Source organism: Geospiza fortis, unplaced genomic scaffold (assembly GCF_000277835.1).
Source record: "Geospiza fortis unplaced genomic scaffold, GeoFor_1.0 scaffold246, whole genome shotgun sequence".
Taxonomy (NCBI): Eukaryota; Metazoa; Chordata; class Aves; order Passeriformes; family Thraupidae; genus Geospiza; species Geospiza fortis.
In genome coordinates this window covers 1,115,996-1,137,522 of record NW_005054476.1, presented here as the reverse complement: position 1 = coordinate 1,137,522, position 21,527 = coordinate 1,115,996, and the positions used below count along the sequence as shown (strand labels likewise).

General features: G+C 37.4%; 1 protein-coding gene across 3 annotated transcripts in view; it reads left to right on the top strand.

The window, feature by feature from the left end:
* Window positions 1-7,175, top strand: part of FCHO2 (FCH and mu domain containing endocytic adaptor 2) — a 74,294-nt gene extending 67,119 nt beyond the window's left edge. For 2 of the 3 annotated variants that reach the window (XM_031062997.1, XM_031062996.1), the window contains 3 exons: window positions 2,029-2,093; window positions 4,478-4,642; window positions 4,870-6,942. In XM_031062997.1, coding sequence (XP_030918857.1) covers window positions 2,029-2,093; window positions 4,478-4,642; window positions 4,870-4,892 — 253 coding nt within the window. In that variant the 3' untranslated portion in view covers window positions 4,893-6,942. Of the gene's footprint in view, window positions 1-2,028; window positions 2,094-4,477; window positions 4,643-4,869 lie in introns of all 3 variants that reach the window. The other variant, XM_031062995.1, reaches the window with a different exon arrangement.
* Window positions 7,176-21,527: the final 14,352 nt, after the last annotated feature.

The following is a 21,527-nucleotide window of genomic DNA, read 5'->3' as shown; positions in this document are numbered from 1 at the left end:
GATACATTTCAGTGCATTCTTTAGTGTCACAGCCTGAAAAATTTCACAGGAAGAAATAGCAAAATGTGTAGTATCAAATGTCTAGATATTTTGTGGTCTAAAACAGAGATCATGTGCCTCCAGTTCACATAAACTGAAACAGTCAGTGAGTACCCATCCCAAGTGTGTAATAATACAAACCTTTTTGAATTTTCCAATGTTTGCTTTCTTTTGTCTGATAGAATAGACAATTTTAATACAGGAATTGGAAGTGGTTAAAAAGTATTTTCTCTCTGTGTGTAACAGTGTATTCTTATAAGGGGATTATATAGAAAAAGTAGCAGAAAGGCAGGTTTTTTAAAAATTTCCTGATAGTTCTAACATAAAAATTAACTTCTAATGGAAATAGTTTTAAAACAAATCTGAGTAACTGAGGAGCTCTCCATAAGCCAGGTAGCACTATCCCACAATTTAAGTGTCATGCAGATTATTAGACTAGCAGCTACCTGCCACCACCTTCTGAGCCTGCATTTACAGTAGCACTTCAAAGTCTGACATAAATAGTAGGAAATTATGTTACAAGTTTGTGGAAACAAGCGGATGGTAGTGAGACTAGGCAGAGTAATACAGCCCTGGAGCAAATGTGAGCAGAATTCAATCACTGTGCCTGTGCAGCATGTACATACTTGTCCAGCTGTAACATAAGTCCTGGACTATTTATTCCCAAAATGGTCTTTTTAATGTGAAAAGGGCAAAGAAGACCAAGTTGAAGAAAGTTAGGCTTTGTTAACCTTATTTCTTATAGATCAGTTTACCTTACAGAGCAAGGTTTAAAAGAAAAATAAACATTATGCATTTATTTGGGTAGATTCTGATGTTTCTGGAGGCAATACAGTTACAGGCGTTTATTGGACAATGTAGTAATATAGTTTTAAGTGGAAAAAATTCCTTACAGGATTGAACCCTTCTTGACTTGGTATTTAAAAGAAACAGTACTTTTAACCATACTGTAAGCTTGTTTTGAACAACATGTTTAGTATCCTATCTGAACAACACTACTACACTGTGGTGAAGCTAGTCTCCCTGCCTAAACTTCTTCCACAAACCCACTGTAATGAAGCTGGAGTGAAAGCAGGAACACCCATCCAGAACACGCAGTGTTAGCTGGGAAGGCTTAGGGACAGTTGCATTAGTGAATTCATGTAGGCAACTTTCAAGACCCAGAATTTTGAGCCTGGCAAGCTGACTAAAGGAAAAAAATTCAGTTATGTCCCAGGCAGGTATAGTATTTGTTCCATCTAGTGGATTGCGTGGTGGGGTTTTGGTCTTTTTTTAGGAAAAAAGGTCTCTATTGCTTGACTTCCTGTGAGTAAATGCCACCATATGTGCTACTTATGTGAGCATTTAAATTCTGCTACATGAATGGCAAGAGGAATTTCAAACCTGTCAGCACTTCATGCTGCTCACAGCTTTAAGTTGTTGACTTTCCTTTAATGCAACTGCTAGAAACTCCTCCAGGAGTTAAAATGCCCTGTCAACTCTTGGTACCCTTTCTGCCCTTTACAGTGTCTGAAGTTAGCTTAAACAGTGTTGCTGATGCCAGCTAGTTTTACTAGAATGGAAATGGAATAGAATTCATGCTCTCAGGACTCTCACTTAGGGGAGAACAGTCAGCATTGCTCCCCATTCTACCTTCATCATGAAGCATCAAGGCATAGCTTCCGGACTGCTTCCGGAGTAACTTACCCATTAAGACTGCAGAGGGGTTTGAATTTTGGAGCCATAGGTGGGGACACAGGACAGTGTTAAATGTGTAAAAAATTACTGTGTAAAATGTGTAATGGAGTGTGTTCCTCAGAGCTCACTGCTCTGGAGTGATGCAGACACACCCTTGTCCTTTCCTCCTGTAGTTTTCCACAGACTTACCTTAAAATATGCAAATATTTTTATGGGCTTCCATTTAAAGATGTTTGTAATATACCATTGTAAATCAAGGGAAATGAAGTTCTAAACCCAGTAGTTTCTAACTAACCTACCATTCTCTTACAGGAATGCAGACCAGATGAAAGCATGTTGGAAAATATCTAGCATTTCAGAGAAGTCTGAGAATGGAGGCAAGTTGAACTCTTTTGTTTTGCTTTCTTGTACAGACAATTTTTATCAGTAAACAGGTGATTATTTTAGCCTCTATGCCCTCTTTGTTCCTTTTTACACATTTTATTATGCTGTCATCTGTTTACTAGTTCACCTTCTTTTCAATTAATTGCCTCCTGAGAGATTCCATTATGAGTGAGATGTCAAAATTTAATATTTAATAAATTTAATTATTAGGGAAAATAATGAAGTACCCTGGAAACAGTTATTAGTTCTAAAATACAGTTTAGATAGGATAAGAAATTTTTGCGGTCATGCAATTTGGAAGTGAGCAGCTATTCAAATGAAAATAGGTTTAATATCTGTGTCTTTCCACACAGATAATTTAAATACATTAGAAGGAGGTAAGTGGAATAACTGGGGGTAAAAAAAAATCCAAAAGTCCTGAGTTTAGATATATTATTTTTGACCAACATTTTGAGTCTTGGTTTTGACCATAATGACTCCAAGGAAAGACTTCATCTATGCACATCTGCTCAGAATGGTAATTTATACAATATTGCATAAGGTACCAATAGTTGTCCACTGCCCAGTGCCATTCTCTGAGCTGTAGTTGATGTCACAACCCCTGCAGTCTCTGCAGGTGCAGTGTTTTTGTGAAGTAGTACAGCAGCTAAAACATTTCATCCTCAAAGCCTCTGTGGAGAAATGAACTGCTAATGTAAAGGAAAGGCCTTTAGTCCTCTTAAGAATTTAGTGAAGAGGATTGTGAAATTACAGATTTGCCTGTAAATGTGACTGGTTTCATATAGAAACCACAAGCATGGAAAGAGAAGACAACTTCTATTCTGCAAAGGCTGCAAAGTTGTAGTTATCACTGAAACAAAATCAGAGAGAGTTTATTGAACACAGGTGATTGCTCTAGTCTGGTGTACTTTGTCTTTCACTAACCTCACAGTTCTTTGCCATTTGTCTTCACTACACTGGATTAGCCCTCTTCCTTTTCTTTTCGCTCTCTCTTTTCTGAACTTTGTGACTTCTTTTAGAAGGAAAAATCATACTGAAACACAAATGCAGCCAGATGAAGAGGAATTTTACAGCTGCAGAACAGCACAGAATTGACTGCTAGTGATTCAGTTTGTATCTTGTACTCACAAGCAAACTTGGACATATCCCACTGCTTCTGCTGTATTCCTTCTCTTTCTACCATCTTTTCCTCCCCTTTTCTTTGAGTATAAACATGTATAGTACTCCCAGTTCAGGAGGAGGCAATATTGTGCTGATCTTGAACTTCCAGAAGCAAAGGGAGAAGTTGCACAAACACTGTCAAATGTCAGGACAAGTGTCTTCAAGTCTCTTCTCCTAGTGGACAGCATGATAAAATTTAAGGGGGCTTTTTATTGTCCAACATATTATGTGATCTGTCAGCTGGAGAGAGATAAAACACAGAACAAGCTTTCAAAGCACTTGAATATATGACTTTCCATAGTTAGAGTAGAAAGAATCTCCAGTTTACTGAATAAGGCAGACCTACTGAAGAAATTAAGTTGAACTTAAGCTAAATTTATGAAGAACAAGCTACTGCGTGAAACAATTATCTTTTAGTTCCTGCTTTTAGCTCAGTACCATTTCTCTTACTGACTTTCCTTGTAATTTAGCAGTTCTTATTGGTAGGAATAGCAAGCTGTTTTAAAGTAAAATTATTCCATTAATTTTTATTTAAGTCTCATTTTCCCAGCACACTTTGCAAGAGCAAGAAAAGACCCGTTTTAAAACTAAAAAGTAGTAGCAATGTGGGGATTTTAAATATGCCTTTCATTGCCTACAGAAATGTATTTAAAGTAATTTTAAACTATTATTGCTTTATAATACTATCAAAGTGATACCACTTCACCACTGTCTCTGAAAAAATCAACTGAAATTTGTGAGAATTATTTAATCAGACCTTGTCTTTAATGGAAACATAGTCATTTCTTTCCTCTGGGTGCATTACTGTAGAACTGCATTTCTTCCAATGTTTTTGCTCATGTACTTTCATCCAGATATGGAACATCTTAAATGTTCTGCTAGTGAAAGGCAGATAGTGTCTCCTATCTATCAATCAGATGCTATCTACCACAAGATAGATGGTAGTAAGTACTTAGAGACCAGGAAGTATAAATGATTATAGGGACCAGTCAGATTAGTAAGTGACTACCAGGCTGATACCCACATTTTGGATAATCTTGCAGACTATTGGATAAAACAGACTTGTACTCTTACCTCTTTTGAAAGTGTATATAGTATATAGACTGCCACTGGGAATAGATGTCAGAGGTCACCATATTAGTTTCACTACTAAAAATTTGGAGAGATCCTTTTGTTTTTGCAAAGCAATCACCTTCTCAGTTTTGTTGTTTTATAGGTTCTGGATCCCTCAGGGCAAAATTTGAGCTTTCAGGAGGACCCAGTAAACCAGCAACACTTGCAGTGCAATTCATCAGTGAAGGAAGCACCCTTTCAGGAGCAGATGTGGAACTCGTAGGCACTGGCTATCGGCTTTCTCTTCTTAAGAAGAGATTTGCCACTGGTAAGGCATTGACATGCTTATATATTCAAATTAATGTTATATATTCTCTAGTGTTAAATTCTAAAATATGAAACTGTTAAATGAGTGATGTATAAATAGTTACTCTTTATTGAAACACTTCTGACAAGTCAGTTTGTTTTTCCACAGTTATTCAGACTGCTCCAAGGAAAATATTTACAAAATCTGGCTTATCTATTGACTGCAAAAAATTTACCTTTGTTTTTCAGGACGGTATATGGCAGACTGTTGATGTACCTGTGAAAGTCATTGGATCAGGAGTGCAAGAAACACTTGTGACGATAGGAACTCTGCCCTCTCTATTTTTCAAACACTAGTTTAACATGCATTAATTTTTAAAAATATTGACTTACTTTGAGGCTAAACTACAGAAAGTAAATGCACTTTTAAGAGTCATTTTGAAAACCTTTTATTACTTTACAATAGCACTGAAGTTAACTTCAACACTGTCTGTAAATGATCAACTGCAATACTTGGGAAAATTTGTTGAAAAATTAGTAACTTTATATAGATGAAGTCAAAATAGTAATCCACAGTTGTAATAGAAGTATGAAATTTTATGTTGTACTGTAAACATTAAACCTAAAATATAGGGGATCTAGTAAGAAATATTTGAGCTTTTCATAAGTAATACTCATTTTTCAGATTCTTTATTGCCAGCTTTTAATTGACAGTTTATAAAGATAGAGGCTATGTCTTGTGTAGTTCTTCTTTCCATTCATACCACAAGAACAGCTGAGTTAGAGATGTATAAAAATAACTTGATGCCCATGTATCATATATTATTAAAATTTAAGTTGTTTCATATAGGGTTTTTTTTAACTAAGTGCAATGTGTTACAAATTGCAAAACACAGCAGAGATTTACTTCTGCCATTAGTAAAATTTTTTGGGCCTTGTTATTGTTTGAGTTAATGCAGTAGATTTAATTTATTTTTATATTAATTGCATAACTTTTGTGCCTTTTAAAAATGCCTGTGCCTATCCAATTTGATACTCATGTGCCTCACTTCCTTTTTCAAAGTTTGGCTCTTCATCAAGAAAGCATGGCATTTGTATTGTGCACAGAACTTTATAAAAATTGTTTTTACTGCAATTTATTTAGAAGGCAGGTTTGCAAAAACTGTAGTTTGTTTTAAAAGAAATTTAAAACACTGAATTGTTTCCTCGATGAATAATTGCAATTAGATGTGGTTTTAGTAAAGGGAGCTGCATCATGCAGTACTCGGAAACTTTTTAATTAACTAATTTTAATGTCACCAAAGAGGAGAATCTGAAAAATCAGTGAGGCTAGGAAAAACAAACTTCTAAAAGCAAACAGCATTACTCTTTGCTTTGCCTATAAGTCTTCAGACTTTGAGTGGTTTTGGGGATGTGTGATGTGAATGTACACATAGTACTTCAGGAGACATTGTAAAGAATATTTTATGGCTGCAGGATGACAAATCCTGTCATGTGTTCATTTTTTTATAGCTACCAATTTTAATATTTGTATTGTAATCTAATCTGCTTGCTACAGCCTAAGCACAGGGAATTGACACATCAGTAACAGTTTTTTTAAGCAAGTCACTAATTTAGAAAATTTTCTATGTATTTGTATTACCAAGATTTTTTTGTAATGTTGAAATGATAAGCATCGGGGCAAAATAATTCAATAACCTGCATTTGGCAATTTCAAATGAACATTTAGCATACCAGTATGTATTTCAAATTCTCTATGAAAACAGTAAAACATGCTTGAGTTAATTCATGCAAAGCCAATAATGAATTGGTCTGCTGAAGCTTTACAAGAAATTATGCCTTTGTAGAAGCTGCATAAATTGTCATGTACTCTACACACTTTTGCCAGTGAGAGTTTCATTGTTAGTGCTAAGGACGTAGTGTACTGTAGATTTGATTGGAAGAATATATTTGGCTCCTATATTTTGCTAATCTTATTGATGATAAATTTACATAAAATGATGGTCTTTTTATTGGAATTTTAATTGTAACCTGTTTTACAATCAAACTGATTAACACAACAATATTTTATTAATGAAACCCCAAATCTATTATTGCTATTTTTAATCAAGTATTACATTAATTTCTAAGATAAATGAAGTAGTTAATGTTTCAGCACTTTTAAGCTAGCCTTCATTCTGGTGTTTTTCATACATTTGCTTTGGGTGCAGGTTACAATTTTGAAGCCATACAAGTTTATATAGACATTTTGTAAAGAAACTCAAAAACAATGTAAAAAGTATGTGTAGCTATCTGATTTAAAATAAAAAAAAAACTTATGTAGCAAGCTGGTTCTTGCTTGTGTATACAGCAATGTCCCTTGTAGCTGCCTCCTAAGAAAATTAATTTGTGAACACAACTCTAAAGGATCTGAATTTTTATAAATTGTTACTACATTAGACTGTAAATTAGAACATACAAGTTTATCTTTCAAAAATTGTAAATAATCTGAATTTTCATAAAATGTAAATTTTAAAAATTTGCACCCATAATAAACATGTAATATATAATTTAAATACTGATTTATATTGCCTGTACTTTTGCAATTAAGTTCTTCTAAGCAATAAGGTAATAGAGAAAAACCATGCCTGCATTGAACATTTGAAAATTTTCAATTTTAAGTGAAAAAGGGTAGAGATCATTATGAACTCTTCTGTATATTTAAAATCATCACAGAGAAGGTGGATGGAAAGATGACTTCTCTAGAACATTTCATCTTTACTAAACTGTAATGTCTGAGATGTCTGTAGTGCCCTATACCTTTACTAAATTGATTCACTTCACTAATAAATTAGATTAGGCAAAACTGGATATGTTTATGAGAAAAATCTTGAACTCGTGGACATGAGCTACTGTCTGTAAATAGCGCTGTCAAATGCTGTACATTGTCTTTGTTTATGAGCCTATATCTTGCTGTGTGTGCAGGAGAAGAATTAGTGACAAGATTAAAGTAATTCCTTCTGATTTCTAATGTTCACCAGTCAAAAAGAGTAGACAATTTAGTACATCTCCAGCAGTCTGTACGGTTTAGTCCTTCTAAGCTTTGAGCACAGAACAGAAGCTGAAACTGAACAAATGTTTTTGATTCTGTTTGGTTCCTACTAATCCCAAGGCCTGCAGAGGCTTAGTAAGTAATGACTTACTAAATTCACTTTCTCAGCTAGTTGGATATCACTGCAATAGAGGTACCATTCTTGTCATGCAGGAAAGCAATAGTCCAAGGGCTTGATTCTTATCTTCTGCCTGGCAGGCAGGAATGAAGAACACAAGTACTTAGTAGTCAGACTGGTCCATCTAACACAGTAGTCTGGTCTTCAACACCAGCCAAAGAACAGGCTAGAGCCTTGGAGAGCTAATGTGTCATTTGCTTTCTGATCCCCCAGCACCTCATTTATTGGTTAGAAATGTAAAAAGGTGCTGCTCAGTTCTTCTAGTATTCGTTGAACTTAAGGTGTAACAGATCCGACTGAGGCTGCTCTGGCACTTCTGTTAACACTTGACTTGTACCCACATACTGCTCACAACTGCTGCAAACTGGATCTCTACTGTCCAGTCAGGTTTGTGGTTATCTAAGTACACAATCAGGTAGTTTTTAAAGGAAACCTATCTCTAGCATTGCCAAATAACATTTATGTAGGGTATTTGAAGGAGCTAAGGTATTTGATTATGAACCGGAACAGCATGAGAGTTACAACTGTGGCAAGTTTTACTATCTAACATAAAAACAAGATCTTGCATCATGGCAAAAAGTATTACATTTCAAGTCTTGTATGTTTGCAAAGCTTAAGATACACAGATGTTAAGATGCCTATCTTAAGTTTTGCAATTCATACATAATTGGTTTCCATTTCAGTTGTTATGAAAGGGAAATTATACTTAAGAGCGTGCAAGAAAAAAAGTCAGGAATTCCTCCAAGCATAGCATAAGCTAAAAACAGTTCAAAGTACTAAAGCATCAGATAACACATCTACTGTTGAGGTGCCATTGATTGGACTGATTAAAAAGTCTCTCAAGTGAAAACATAATTTTTATCTTTAATTCCACATATTATTACACCAATAAGTATTCCTGCTCAGCTCACTTTGACCTCCATGTTAACTGACATGTTGATTTTTGGATTCTCCATTAATTTGTTCAATAACCAATATAAGGCATACAGTCTTAAAAGAAGAGGCCTCTTCTGGATTACTTACTGAACATTTAGAACTCTAATTCTGCATTTTCTGCAACTGCTTTTTTTCACTTCCTTTGGAATAAATTCTTTTTGTTTTTCAATCTGAGATGGCTATTTTAATTACTGTAACCTAAAATATCTTTGTTTGCTATTGTCCCAGTTGAATTTATTTCTAACGATCTTGTTCTGTAACTTAGTTACTATTACTCAGGAGGTTTTTTAAAAAAGTTAATTATCATAAGCTGTAAATCATACCAATTTCACTACTCTGATTATTCAGCTTTTCCTTTTATCATGTCCCAACCTGTTTTCTTCAAGTTCTGAGCTCTTAAGTTATGTTTTCTACTCCAGAAAGTTAGCAGTGGTAATGTGTTCAGCAATGACTCAAATAGTATTATATTTATGTAATATATTACTCCATCCTGGTTAAGGAAGCAGCCCATTTTTATAATAATTGTTGATTCTCCCCTCCAGATGTCCCCTCCTGGTTTGCTATTTGATAAGCTCCTTATAATATCCACAGGCTTCCCTTCTGTTTCCCACTCTTGTCATTGGTAAGTTACATGAACAGTCATCACTGATATGAAACAGTCATAACAGAAATGTTGAGGCTGGCCCGGTGTTAGTACCAATGAATTGCGTCCAGTTAAGATGCAGTAATGCAGGGGTGGAAGAAAACCAAAGCCCAACTCAAAAGCTCAAAAACTGTTGTTCACCTTCCATCTCTGTTGAACTCTTTCTCTGGCACCTTACAGGACCATTTAGGCATTTAGACAGAGAATCAAAGACAAGAGAACAGACAGAACATTAAGCCCCTAAGCACCTGACTTCATTCTTCAATGCAAGTTTCTCCTTCTCAGCTGAGAATCCCTTGGCCTGTGTGCATGAGTCCCTTCTCACTTCTGAGCAGTTCCTAGGTTGACAGCACACTCCAAGCGCTCGGGTACGTGAATGCAGGAGGACTGTTGTAGTCTGTGATCTGCCATCTCTGCAACTGACATCCCTCTGAAGTCTCACCAGTCTGTTCCCATGGCTGGGCCAAGCGCAGCCACACATTTTGCCCTGCTGAAATCACAGTTCCATGCTCTGAGTCACCTGATTGAAAACAGTAGATTGGATCCCTGCTTCTAGTGAGATTACAGAATAAATTTAGTTTTATCTGGGGACTAAAATGCAAAAGATTTCTCAATGTAAAAACTGCATCTTGTACATCTAGCACAAGAAACTTGGCCCTCAGACGACCACTATTAGTCTGGCATAATTTCTTTAGCTAGAATAGAGTAGCATAGAGCAAACACTACACTCACAGGAGAGAGAATAGGGAAATTACAGGGAAAAATCAATGTGGGCACAGGTGTTCCCTGCAGATTAAGGGAAGAATATGTATTTGCCACAACTTCCCAACAGAGGAGTTGAAAATTTTATAAAATTCAGGATGATGGGCCATTAGAGCTACTTTATTGGCATTTTTGCAAGATACTTGAGAAGACTATCAAACTTCTCAAAATAGAGGTAGTGTCTTTAGTATGATGGGAGAACATGGACGATGTGTTCTCTGTCTACCTAGCTATGAGCTAGAACTTGTCACTACTGCACTCACCTAAGTACCAGCCTTTGCTTACAGGAAACAATAAGTTTCCCAGTAAGAGAAATATGAAACCTGTACCCCCATTTTCCTCAGCTATGACTTTTCCAGACTGTTTAATGTGACTGCTTTTGCCAGCTGCTCCCCAAGGGATGCCACAAAAACATTCATTAGAATTCAAGAGGTTTTTGGCAAATACCATTTTGTAGTCATTCCTCCAAGTGATTCTCCAGCTCAAAACAGTCCTACAGTAACATGGTTTTGATAAAGAAGTGTGAAACCGTTGAATAATCTGTTTCTCAGGAAGGAGTTCATCCCTCATGTAGGCAGCAACAGTGCAGTCTATGGCTTTCCATGCTACTTATGGTTAGGAAAAACCAGCTGTTGTCACAAGTTGTAAAAGAAGCTTTCAAAAAAGTGTTACCCTGTTCTTGAAGTGGTAACTGTTACCTCAGCATCAATTTATAAGCAAACAATGTTCTGAGTTTTACCGGGTTGGAGTCCTTCTGGGCCCAGAAACATGGACTCAGCTATACCTTCTGTCTAGGTCATCAGTAAAGGTGTTTGTACCAACACACAGGAGGAGCAGTAGTATCCAGAAGACATGCACACTATTTCAATTACTGACAACAGTCTACTGTTGCCATTATTTTAGTGTGTGGAGCAAAAATGCTTTGTTTGTATGACACAAGCAGCACCAGTGTCTTGCTATGTCCTCTTCACAGAAGCTGTAAAGTATTCACAGCATATGGTGCCATGCACAACAGAGTCTGAACAGAAGACAGATTTTTGTTTCACCCCTGTAAAAGCTAAGTGGTAACTTGCTATCTCCTGCTACTCCATTCAGTGATCTTTTCAGTTGTTTTTTCTGGAATTGTAAAATACTGTAAAACCATAAGAATATTGTTAAGACATTGGCTGGTGTTTGTAAGGAACAATATCTTACTCATCTGTTCAGACAAAGACTGGTTATACAATTGTTTTAAAATTCTTGTTAAGTCTCTTTTGGACACTTGCCTTTAGTTAAAGGATCTCCTATTCTCTTCAACATTTAAAAGTGTTCCACACTTGTTCTGTATTTCCATGAAAGTTTAGGAAGCCCTTCTTTGCCTCTCTCCCAGCAAGGCAGGTGTTTTAATGGTTATTGCTGCCACTATCTATATGTAAAGACATGTGAATTGTATGTTTACATCAGATACACAATCAGATCTAACCAGATGTTTGCAAGTAATGATTCAAATGAGTATTAGATAACATCACGTGTATCTTTCATTGTTCTCCATATGTGTAACTGGCTCTACAGAGAATAGTGTTGGCATATACTCCACTGTCATCTCTATAACCAACTATGGTAGTAGTAGCAATCTTATCAAGGTTAGGAACATGTTAAAAATATGTGGGATTATTTCTATGGTGAAGAAACTGATGTAAGCCTCAAGAAATAAGGCACACTGCATCAGACCTCCTTTCTATAGTCAGTATTTGTTTTTAAATCAGAAAAACACACAGCAGCTGGTAAGGATCATATTGGAGCAATTTACAGTCTGCTTACACCTTGATTTACACAGCTACTGTTAGCTTTCAAGTGGTCTTCTGTCATCCATGTCTAATCTTGGAGAACTCCTTTGGAACACTTGCCTGGGTTAAGAAATTCAGTGCTCTTGTACAGCAAGCTGTTTTCTTCTAGGAAGGTCCTAGACTGCAGAAACTGGCAAACTTGCTGGCTGTCAGCAGGTTATGGGCAATTCATTTGTAGTGCCAGAATGAGCTCAAAAGTGGGGGTGGGAGCATAGCAGTTGTGGAAAGAAATAAACATAAATGAAACTCTCTCTGATGCAGTTGACCAAGAATCATTAATAACACCTCATTTTAAGTTGCCTACCTGAACTGCAAAACCAAACACTAGTGACAACCAAGTCAGAATTACTTGATTACATTTGTTTTTAGTAATCAGATTCAAGTAGTATGGCCAGGTGCTACTACAAATGGTCAACTTTTATATTTTTGGATATGCTCATAATTCAATAATCCTTTGAGTGAGATGCCTACCATAAATGAACACAACCCAATTGGTTTCCACTACAGCTTCGTGATGAGCCAGTTTCCTCAATAGTTCAACATTGTCAAAAGGCATGGGCTAAGCTGCCCATCTTCACTCAACACCCCTTTTATCAGCTCTGTACCACCTCTGTACATATCTGCTTGTGATTCAGCTTACCAACCAAACATAACTCACAGTCAGAAAGCAAGAAAATTCTGTTCTAAGCTAAGCCAACTGAACCATCTTGCAGGAGGATCTGGCAAATAGGGATTCCTGACCTAGGAGTAGAGATGGAATAGGGAATGAGATCTCCCAATATAGACAACAACACATCACCAGCCTGGGCCTACTAAATCACAGTCAGAGATGGGAACTAAAAGCAGCTGGCTCCAATGACATAAGGGAAGACTTCTAATAGTGGCTTTAAATCCTGAAATTATAAACTATACAAGATTGATAAGAAAATAAAATTAAATACAGGGATAGGAAAGTCCATGGAGATAGTTCCACTGAGGGTGAAAAACAGGTGTTTGCTCTAAAAAACAACAAAAATGTTTCCTTTTCACTGTGTTATGGGATCCATACTAGCTGGATATGCCAGAATTGGTAAAAATAAAGAGTGAGAAAGAAAATATTCTGTAAATATTTTGCCATATCTCTTTAAGGCTATCTAGATCATGTAGTCACATGGTGAAAATACTTTGCAATCCAAGAGTACCTAAAGAGAGATATTAATACATCATCTACTAAAACCAAATATTTAGGAAGTTGAATAAGCCATACTATGGATCATTAATTTTTATTTCAGTGATTCTCAGATACTGGAAAGGATTAGAAGATTAAAAGAAAGATAACACCATTGCAGAAATAAAAGAAAAAAAAAAGAAAAGGTGCCAATCCAAATAATTATAATATAGAACTTGGTAAGAAAATTTAAAAAAGCATTTAAGATAATTAGTGTCAGTCATGGATGTACCAAATAAAGATCTTAAACTAATTTAGGATTAGGTTGAAAATCTGGTTCATAAGAATAATAGGGTCAAAAGAAAAAAGGATTTATGTAAGATGCCTGATTTAGAAGTACACAACGTTGGGTTTATAACTAGAGCAATGCAAGAACAGAATTTAAAAATTAGTCTTAAGATGTAACTGAAGAGGGAATCAACTTTAAACACCATTCTGGTGGATTCATGCAGACTTCATAATATCTAATATTTTTCCAATTACTGATGTTAAAAAAGCTGAAACTTTGCAGATGAGGTTGAAGGACAAAAAAATAAGCTAGGTGTCAAGTGCAGTTTTTAACCACTTCATGTCATCCAATATAGTATCAAATAAGTAGGGACAAAAAAGCATCCCTTTGGGATTACTAAGGATTTTTCTGAACTATTCTTAAAAAGTCACTCAGCACTAGATCTTGTGAAGTCTGCAGATCTTCATGGGATCACAGAAGATCTGAGGCTAGAAGAAACTCTGAACATCACCTAGTCACTTCCCAAGCTCAAAGCAGGGACAAAGACCCAAAGTTTTACCAAATTTCCTGCAATCTCCCATGTTTTCCTACATCCATGATAGATCATATGAGTCCCTTAAAGACAATTAAGATGTTTGATATGATTCAGGCACATATTATGGACCAAGTCAAATGTTCTTATCCCTCCAATAAAAGCTCTACCATGAAACTGAATTCTATACAGTATAATATAGTTGTGTACTTGCAGAGAAGATACAAACCTTGGTGGAGGACACCTAGGCACCTTTTTCTTATGTTTCTGAAAACTTTTCTCAGATAATGCAAGATGTATCAGTGATTCCCTGTTTGGAGTACAGTATAAAAAGGGAAAGGGACCATTTGTCAGAAAAAAAGATATGATCAATATTCATAAATTTTTCATGGCACATAGATGAATCCTCTCCCTTTGTCTCAAGACTTTCAGAAATGACTTCTGGCTTCAAGTTTCCTGAATAAGTAAGAGAAATCCGAGTTTGAGAGAATTCAACAACCTGTAGTGCCACACAGACATATAATATCTTTTAACATTGGGCAGCAAGTAGCTTAGGTGTGTTGCAGTAGCATCCCATAGATACTATTAGTTAAAGAAAGGCTTTCAGCTCTAGTGCCTGGATACATCCATGCACAGACATGCACATGCAACGCTTCAAAGAAACAACCTGCCTTACTCCTGTGATGATGAATTACTCAATATGGGAAAACAAACTTTGAGATTGCATGGAAATTAATTGTCATCATCTATAACAGCAAAATAAATAGATAAATTAAGCAAAATATCAGCAAAAAATCAGCTTAGACAAGGCCCCCATAAAAAAAACTCAAAAAAACAAAACAAAACAAAAAAAACCAAACCCCAAAACAACTTATACTGCATTCATAATGATGTGTGAAAGTACTGGTCATGAATGAGATAAAAATCCTCGTTTCTTTTTACAATTTTTAAACAAAATGCACTAACATGTTAAATGCAGAGGCAGACACATTAATCTTAATGCCATTAATTTACCTTCCTTTAAAATCAATATGGAGGCTATTGAAAAAAAAAAAGCTGTGGGACATGCAAAACCAGTGGAATAGAACACCAGTGATTTGAGTCTATTTTATACTATCAAACCCTAAGGAGTTACTTCATCTCAGCTGATAAGAACCTAGGTAGCAAAATAGTATTCCATGTACGGCAAAAGCACTGTTGTCAGAAAAAAAGTTGTCAGAAGATTTCCCCATGTCCTATAGAGCCAATGCCAGCCAGCTCCGAGATGGACCTGCTACTGGACAAGGCCAAGGACATCAGTGACTGTGGCAGAACCTCTAGAGTAACATATTTAAGAAGCAAAAAAAAGTTATTGCACAGATACAGTTGCAGCCACCACGGTAGAATGGAGGCTCTTAAAATCCATAGTCCTGGAAGGACTTGTGACCCTGCAGAGAACTCACACTGAAGCAGCCTGTCCTTGAAGAACTGCACCCTGTGGAAGAGGGACCCATATTGCACCACTCCTGGAGAGCTGTTGCCTGTGGGATGGACTCACATTGGATAAGTTCATGGAGACCTGTCTCCTGTGGAAGGGACCCCATGTTGGTGTGGGAGAAGGACACCTCTGCCTGAAGGGCAGGAACAAAGTATGACTGTAACCCTTGTCCCCCATCTCTCTGCACTGCTGTGAGGATGAGGTAGAGCCCAAGGGGAAAGTGGTTTTAAGATTTACTTCTCATTCCTCTGCTCTGAATTTGAGTGGTAATAAATTCAGTTAACTTCCCCAAGTCAAGTGTGTTTTGCCCATGACAGTAATAAATGAATGATCTCTCCCTGTCCTTATCTCAATCCATGAGACTTGTTATATCCTCTCTTCCCTGCCAAGCTGAGGAGGAGCATTACAGAGCAGCTTTGGTGGGTGCATGGCTTCCAGCCAGGAAGCGAACAAAATATTTATCAAGCCAATAATGTCTGGCACACAACCTTGTGAAGTTCTGCCCTATACTTTAATAGAGATACTATTTTCTATTCAATGTGTCAATCTAAGAGGGCCAAGTACAGCATCCTTAGCTCTGATGGATGCTCTTAGCACACTGATAGTAGTGGGTGACCATGTCTCTTGTATAAACATTGATTCTTTCACTAAGCACTAAGATAGACGAAAACCAGCACATTTTGACCACTCAACTCAATCATTTTTGGCAGTGCAAATATCAAAATTATAGATCTCATTGTATACTTCCAGACAAATCCTCACCTCCCTCACACTGGGGACTTGTTCTTAGTCTGAGAATTCAAGGTCTTACTTTTATTTAAACTATGCTGTAATTTGGTCAAGAATAAAACCAGCATCTACAGCTCTGTAAAACAGATTTGGGTGGGAGCACAAAAACATCTGGATGCAGATCTCTAACAAACCAAAATACAAATGTCCCAGGTCACACAAAGTAAGCAGTCTGACCTTGTAGCCTAGGAATGAACAATAACTCCCTGAGGTCACAAAATCACAGGATTGTTTAGATTGGAAAAGACTTAAGGTCATTGAGTCCAACCACTAACCAAGCACCAGCGAGTCCACCATTAAACCATGTTCCAAGTGCCATGTCTGCATATCTTTAAATTTCCTGCAGGGATGGTTTCTCCACCATTTCTCTGAGCAGATCATTCCAATGCTTGGCAACCCTTTTGGTGAAAAAATATTTCTTTAATCTAAATTTCTCTTGTAACAATTCAAGTATTTTTCCTCTTGTCCTATTGCTTATCACTTTGGAGAAAAGACCGACCCTCAGCTCTTCACTCCCTTCAGACAGTTGTAGAGGGTGATAAAGTCTCCTCTGAGCCTCCTTCTCTCCTGTCTAAACAACCCCAGCACCCTCAGCTGCTTCTCATAGGAGTTGTGGTCCAGACCCTTCATCAGTTTTGGTGTCTTTCTCTGGACATGCTCCAGCACCTCAATGTCTTTCTTGTACCTTCTCCTGACCTGGAGCCACTTCCTCATTTACATTTAAAAGCTAAGGGAACTCAGTCAGTGTCACACAATCAATGTGCATTTTTTTCCTGGTTAAGTGTATATCCAGCCTAGCAGTCTTGTAATCCTTTTAAATAAGGGCACCTATGGTAAAATCGTTAACAGAAAATTACATGTGTTTTAGAATTTCCAAAATGCCTTTCTAACACATGGAAAGATTTCCTCAAGTCCAGACTAGGTCTCTACCTACACTGAATGAGAAGAAATAGAAGATTTCTGCATTCCTCTTTCCTTCCTTCCTTCCTCTGCAAGACCAAGGTGCCCTTCTACAGGACTCAATTCCTGATTGTGAGAAGCAGCATAGCCTTCAGCCAGGGAAGGTTGTCTGCGCCAGACCCCTTTTCTGATGGGTGCAATACGTTGTCTCGGGCTCACTTCCTCATTCCAGCACAGTGCAAGATGGATTTCTGGTGCCACCAAGTGAAACAGCTACCATGCCATTCTTTTAAAAATCAAATCCAAGCAGAGTAAGCAATCCCAACAACTTAAGATACAGATTTGAGATATGGATCTACCTCTCCTGGCCAAAACAAAGCTATTTGATTTTTATGAGGGTTAATGCCTAACCTCTCTGAATTTCATTAATTTTTAATCATTTCTCTCTCACTTCCTTTCAATACTTACAGGGGGCTTATAAGAAAAATGGGTATAGACCTTTCAGCAGGGCTGGTTGCAATAGGATGAAGGGTAATGGTTTTAAATTGAACTAATGGTAGATGTAGAGTAGGTATAAGGAAGAGATATTTTATGATGATGGTGGTGCAGCACTGAAACAGGTCACCTAGAGTGGTGGTAGCTGCCCCATACCTGGAACCATTCACAATCAGAAGTGACAAGGCTCTGAGCAATCTGATCTAGCTGGAGATGCCCCTGCTCATTGTAGGGAGGCTAGAATAGATGACCTTTAAAGGTCCCTTCCAACCCAAACCATTCTGATTCTGTGATTCTATGATTTACTAACAGAAATACAGTTGCGTTGACACATCTTTTAGAGAGGTTTGGAAAGATGATTTATTAAGAGAAGATGGTGACCATCAGCCAAGTCATGGACACTCCTGGCATACCCAGGCTCTGAAGAGAGCAGTAAACTTGGTCATCCTATTGTGTATTTCTCTGTTGCTCCTGAGATGGGATCATCACAGGTCACAAGGATGCACTGCCTGAGTGTACAAATGCCACAGACCCAAGCTGCTGCTGTTTTGTGAGGAGGGTGTCAGTCCCCCATTTATCCTCCCTTATAGTATACCCAGCAACATACTCTTTCCTGTGGTTCTTTTGTAGCCATCTGCTGAATAACCCAGAATAACTATTTCAGGATTAATTAAGTTTGGTTCCAAAGCTTACTGAATGTTGGCAGCAATGATTTTGTCATTTCTAAGCCTATAAATGGACAGTTTTAATAAAATAAGTGTTCTATATACTTGTATTTCTAAGTGTAAATCTTTTGAGTCTACCTCACTGTGTTTTGGTTAAATTAACCAAAACACACAGTTCTTCACTATTCAGTCAAGCTTCACACTTTCTGTGCACACCAACTTCTTAGTGTGAACTGGCTTCACAGAACCTGGCGGGAGCTGGAGACCTGGATGACTCTTGACTTCTGCATCATCAGCTCATTTGTACCATACCATCACAGCAAGCAAATAGCGATTACAAAGTGAAATTTACCATGCATTTCCTCCATGCACTCTTCAGCAGCTCCTCCTTCAGAGTATACTAACAAAAGGTCAGCTGTCATTGAAACAAAGTGAGTAGCATCAGCCTCGCTGATTAAAGGATCTTCTACAAAGCTTCAAAGCGTGCTGTGAATTATAAACACTAGATATTTCTATGATGGTTACATTTTCACCGAGACAGTTTAGAACAGTCTGGATTCTCTCTCCTTAAGTGTTCAAACATCTGAACACATTCTGCAGATCACACTTAATGTTTTGAGCTGAAGCACTGTCTCAGCACATCCAGTATTTCACATGTCTAATTGCAACAGCTGTGGTTTTATTGACCCATCTTACATTGCATACAACATATTACCATCTCTTCCATGCAGTAGAATTTTAATCTAGAAGTGACCAGCATTTAGTCTTACTTGCTGCATTTGTGCCCTTGTTTCTAGAGACCATCATCTTTAGGCAAACAATTCAAACCAGTTGTCTTTGACATTTATAAACATGTTTGCTAAATAAAAAAAAAATTAATGCAAAGTTATAATTTCATTTATATTTCATCAGATTATTGCTATAAGTAGTGACTTCCATCAAAATAGCCTCAACTAATTCCCAATAAATAAATCATGAGCAGTTATATTTCTCTGCTCACCATCCCAAATGGTAACCTTCTTGTCAATATCTTCATGAGTGTTACTGACTGTAACCCCAGAAATACTGTCAACAGCAGTGACTTTCTGGTACCTCTGGATTCCCTGTCATATTCCAGCTGTGAATGTACTGCATTTTTTCTTAGCTCTAGCACTGCTTTCCATGCCAGTCAAAAATACTGTCTCTACTAGCACTAACACCCAAAAACTAATGTCATACAGCTATGTCCAGTCTTAACATAAAAACTCTCTCAGTACCTTTCTGTATGGTAAAAACCAATATGGCTCTGTTTTTGCCAAATACTATCACTTACGGTGTGGACTTTAAATATGCATTACTTGTAGCTCAACAGTTACTATTTTAAAAGTTTAAAAATTATAGTTTTAAAAAAATTTCTTATCTAAAATCACAGCATATGGCTCAAGATTACAGTTTTATGACCGCAGTCCCATGGCAGGAATCAACAGCCACTTAATGCACTGAAAACTCATACGAGGCTGAGTCAGAATCTTAAGAACTGAAGAATGATATTCTTTCAAACCCTTCTTTCATTATGGATGTCAAGTCCTTAAGCTCAAGACTACGAGAAATCCAAGTGGTGGATGGAGGGGAAAAGCTGATGACAGTCTTCGTAGACAGAAATAATTTTTAGGTAGATGCTAGCAAACAAGCTTGTTAACTGTTACAACTGACTTTTTTTCTTTTTTTTAAGATAAATTCTTGACATTTTAAGTTTGGTATAAGAAGTATTTACATAAAATAAAAAACTATTTATGTAACAGGAAAAGAGAACATATATCACAGCAGTGGTCCAGTAATTTACTAGTATCAGAGAACCAAAGAAAGCTTAGCCTGACAAAATACTTCATCCAGAAATGTGCTCCACATAAGTGTTTTTATTAATTATTTAAGCTCTATGTTGAAAAAACATTGGAACCAGAATCAGGTATTGGAACACTGACATATAAACATAACTAAATCTCTTTATGTCACTGCTGTCCGACTTCATAAAATAGTCTGATTCTACCTTTGATGCTTTGTCACTCTTGGCAAGAATTAGTCTTCAGCTTGTGTTTTTAAACAAGCACAGCTCATTTTTTTTGTTGTCTTCAGACTTTTAAAAAACTCTTTACTGGACTATTTCCCTCATCATAGAACACAGGAATTTATTATTATTATTTTGTTACTTCCCAATCTCCTTACCCTGAGACCCTTCACAGCAGTAATGTGAGTGTTATACAACTGAAGCCCTTGCAGTCAATGCAGTCAATGGAGGATGTAAAGCAGTTGAGACAGCAAAGGGTCATTAACACTCTGGAGTTTACAGTTCTGGAAACCTCAAAGCCCCTGACAAGCTCCTTCCTACACCCAACATATATTTTCATACACTCTTTGGTTATCAATTCAATTCCAATTTTTCCTTGCTTGCAGATTTCCTGTGAAAAGCTACAAAGAATTTTCACCCAATCATACTGTCTAACCAAAATATCTCTCTGTCAAGCAAGACTATAATCACTCTTTTCCTCCTGCCATCTATTTTCCAAATATCACTCCATCCCTGTTCTGGCTGATCTTATTTTGACTCACATAAACCCAAATGGATTCACCCACACCTCACTGGTTACCAGGCTGATGCTAACTACCTGGGCAAACTTCAGTCACATTGTCTTGGTCCTGCCACTGCTATAGCATTTACAAATCTGCATCTTGATCTTCCTTCCCTGGCTCCTCGTCTACTCACACAGCTGCTTCTTGCATGTCACAACTCTCTCATCTCAGCTACCAAAGCCAGCTTCTTCCTCCTTCCACTGTACCTGGCAACAAAGCCTCTTCTTTCATTTCCACCAGCTAAAGTGGCTCATCACTGAAGCAGATCTGTCATATCTAGGCCCAGCCTGTCTCTAGCTTTCCTAACAAGTTCCCAAGCGTGTGGAGTAAGGCAAGCATTGTTAAGGGACTACTACAGCCTCCTGAAGCAGAGCCTGGCTCTAGCCAATGCTGTGGGTAAAATCCGTGTATGGGCCATTCACTGGAGAGGTGCATCCGAGGATTCTTACGGGTCCCTTTCAACTCAGAATATTCTGTGATTCTGCGAAATGGGAAACGTGGCACCAGCACCCTGAGGGGGGCTGCTCGGCTGCCTCACTTCGAAGCCGCAGCTATTTCAGGGGCACACTTGACTTTGGCCACGTAAACCCCACTCCAGAGCTACGTGCCACAGCCGTGCCCTGCGAGTAG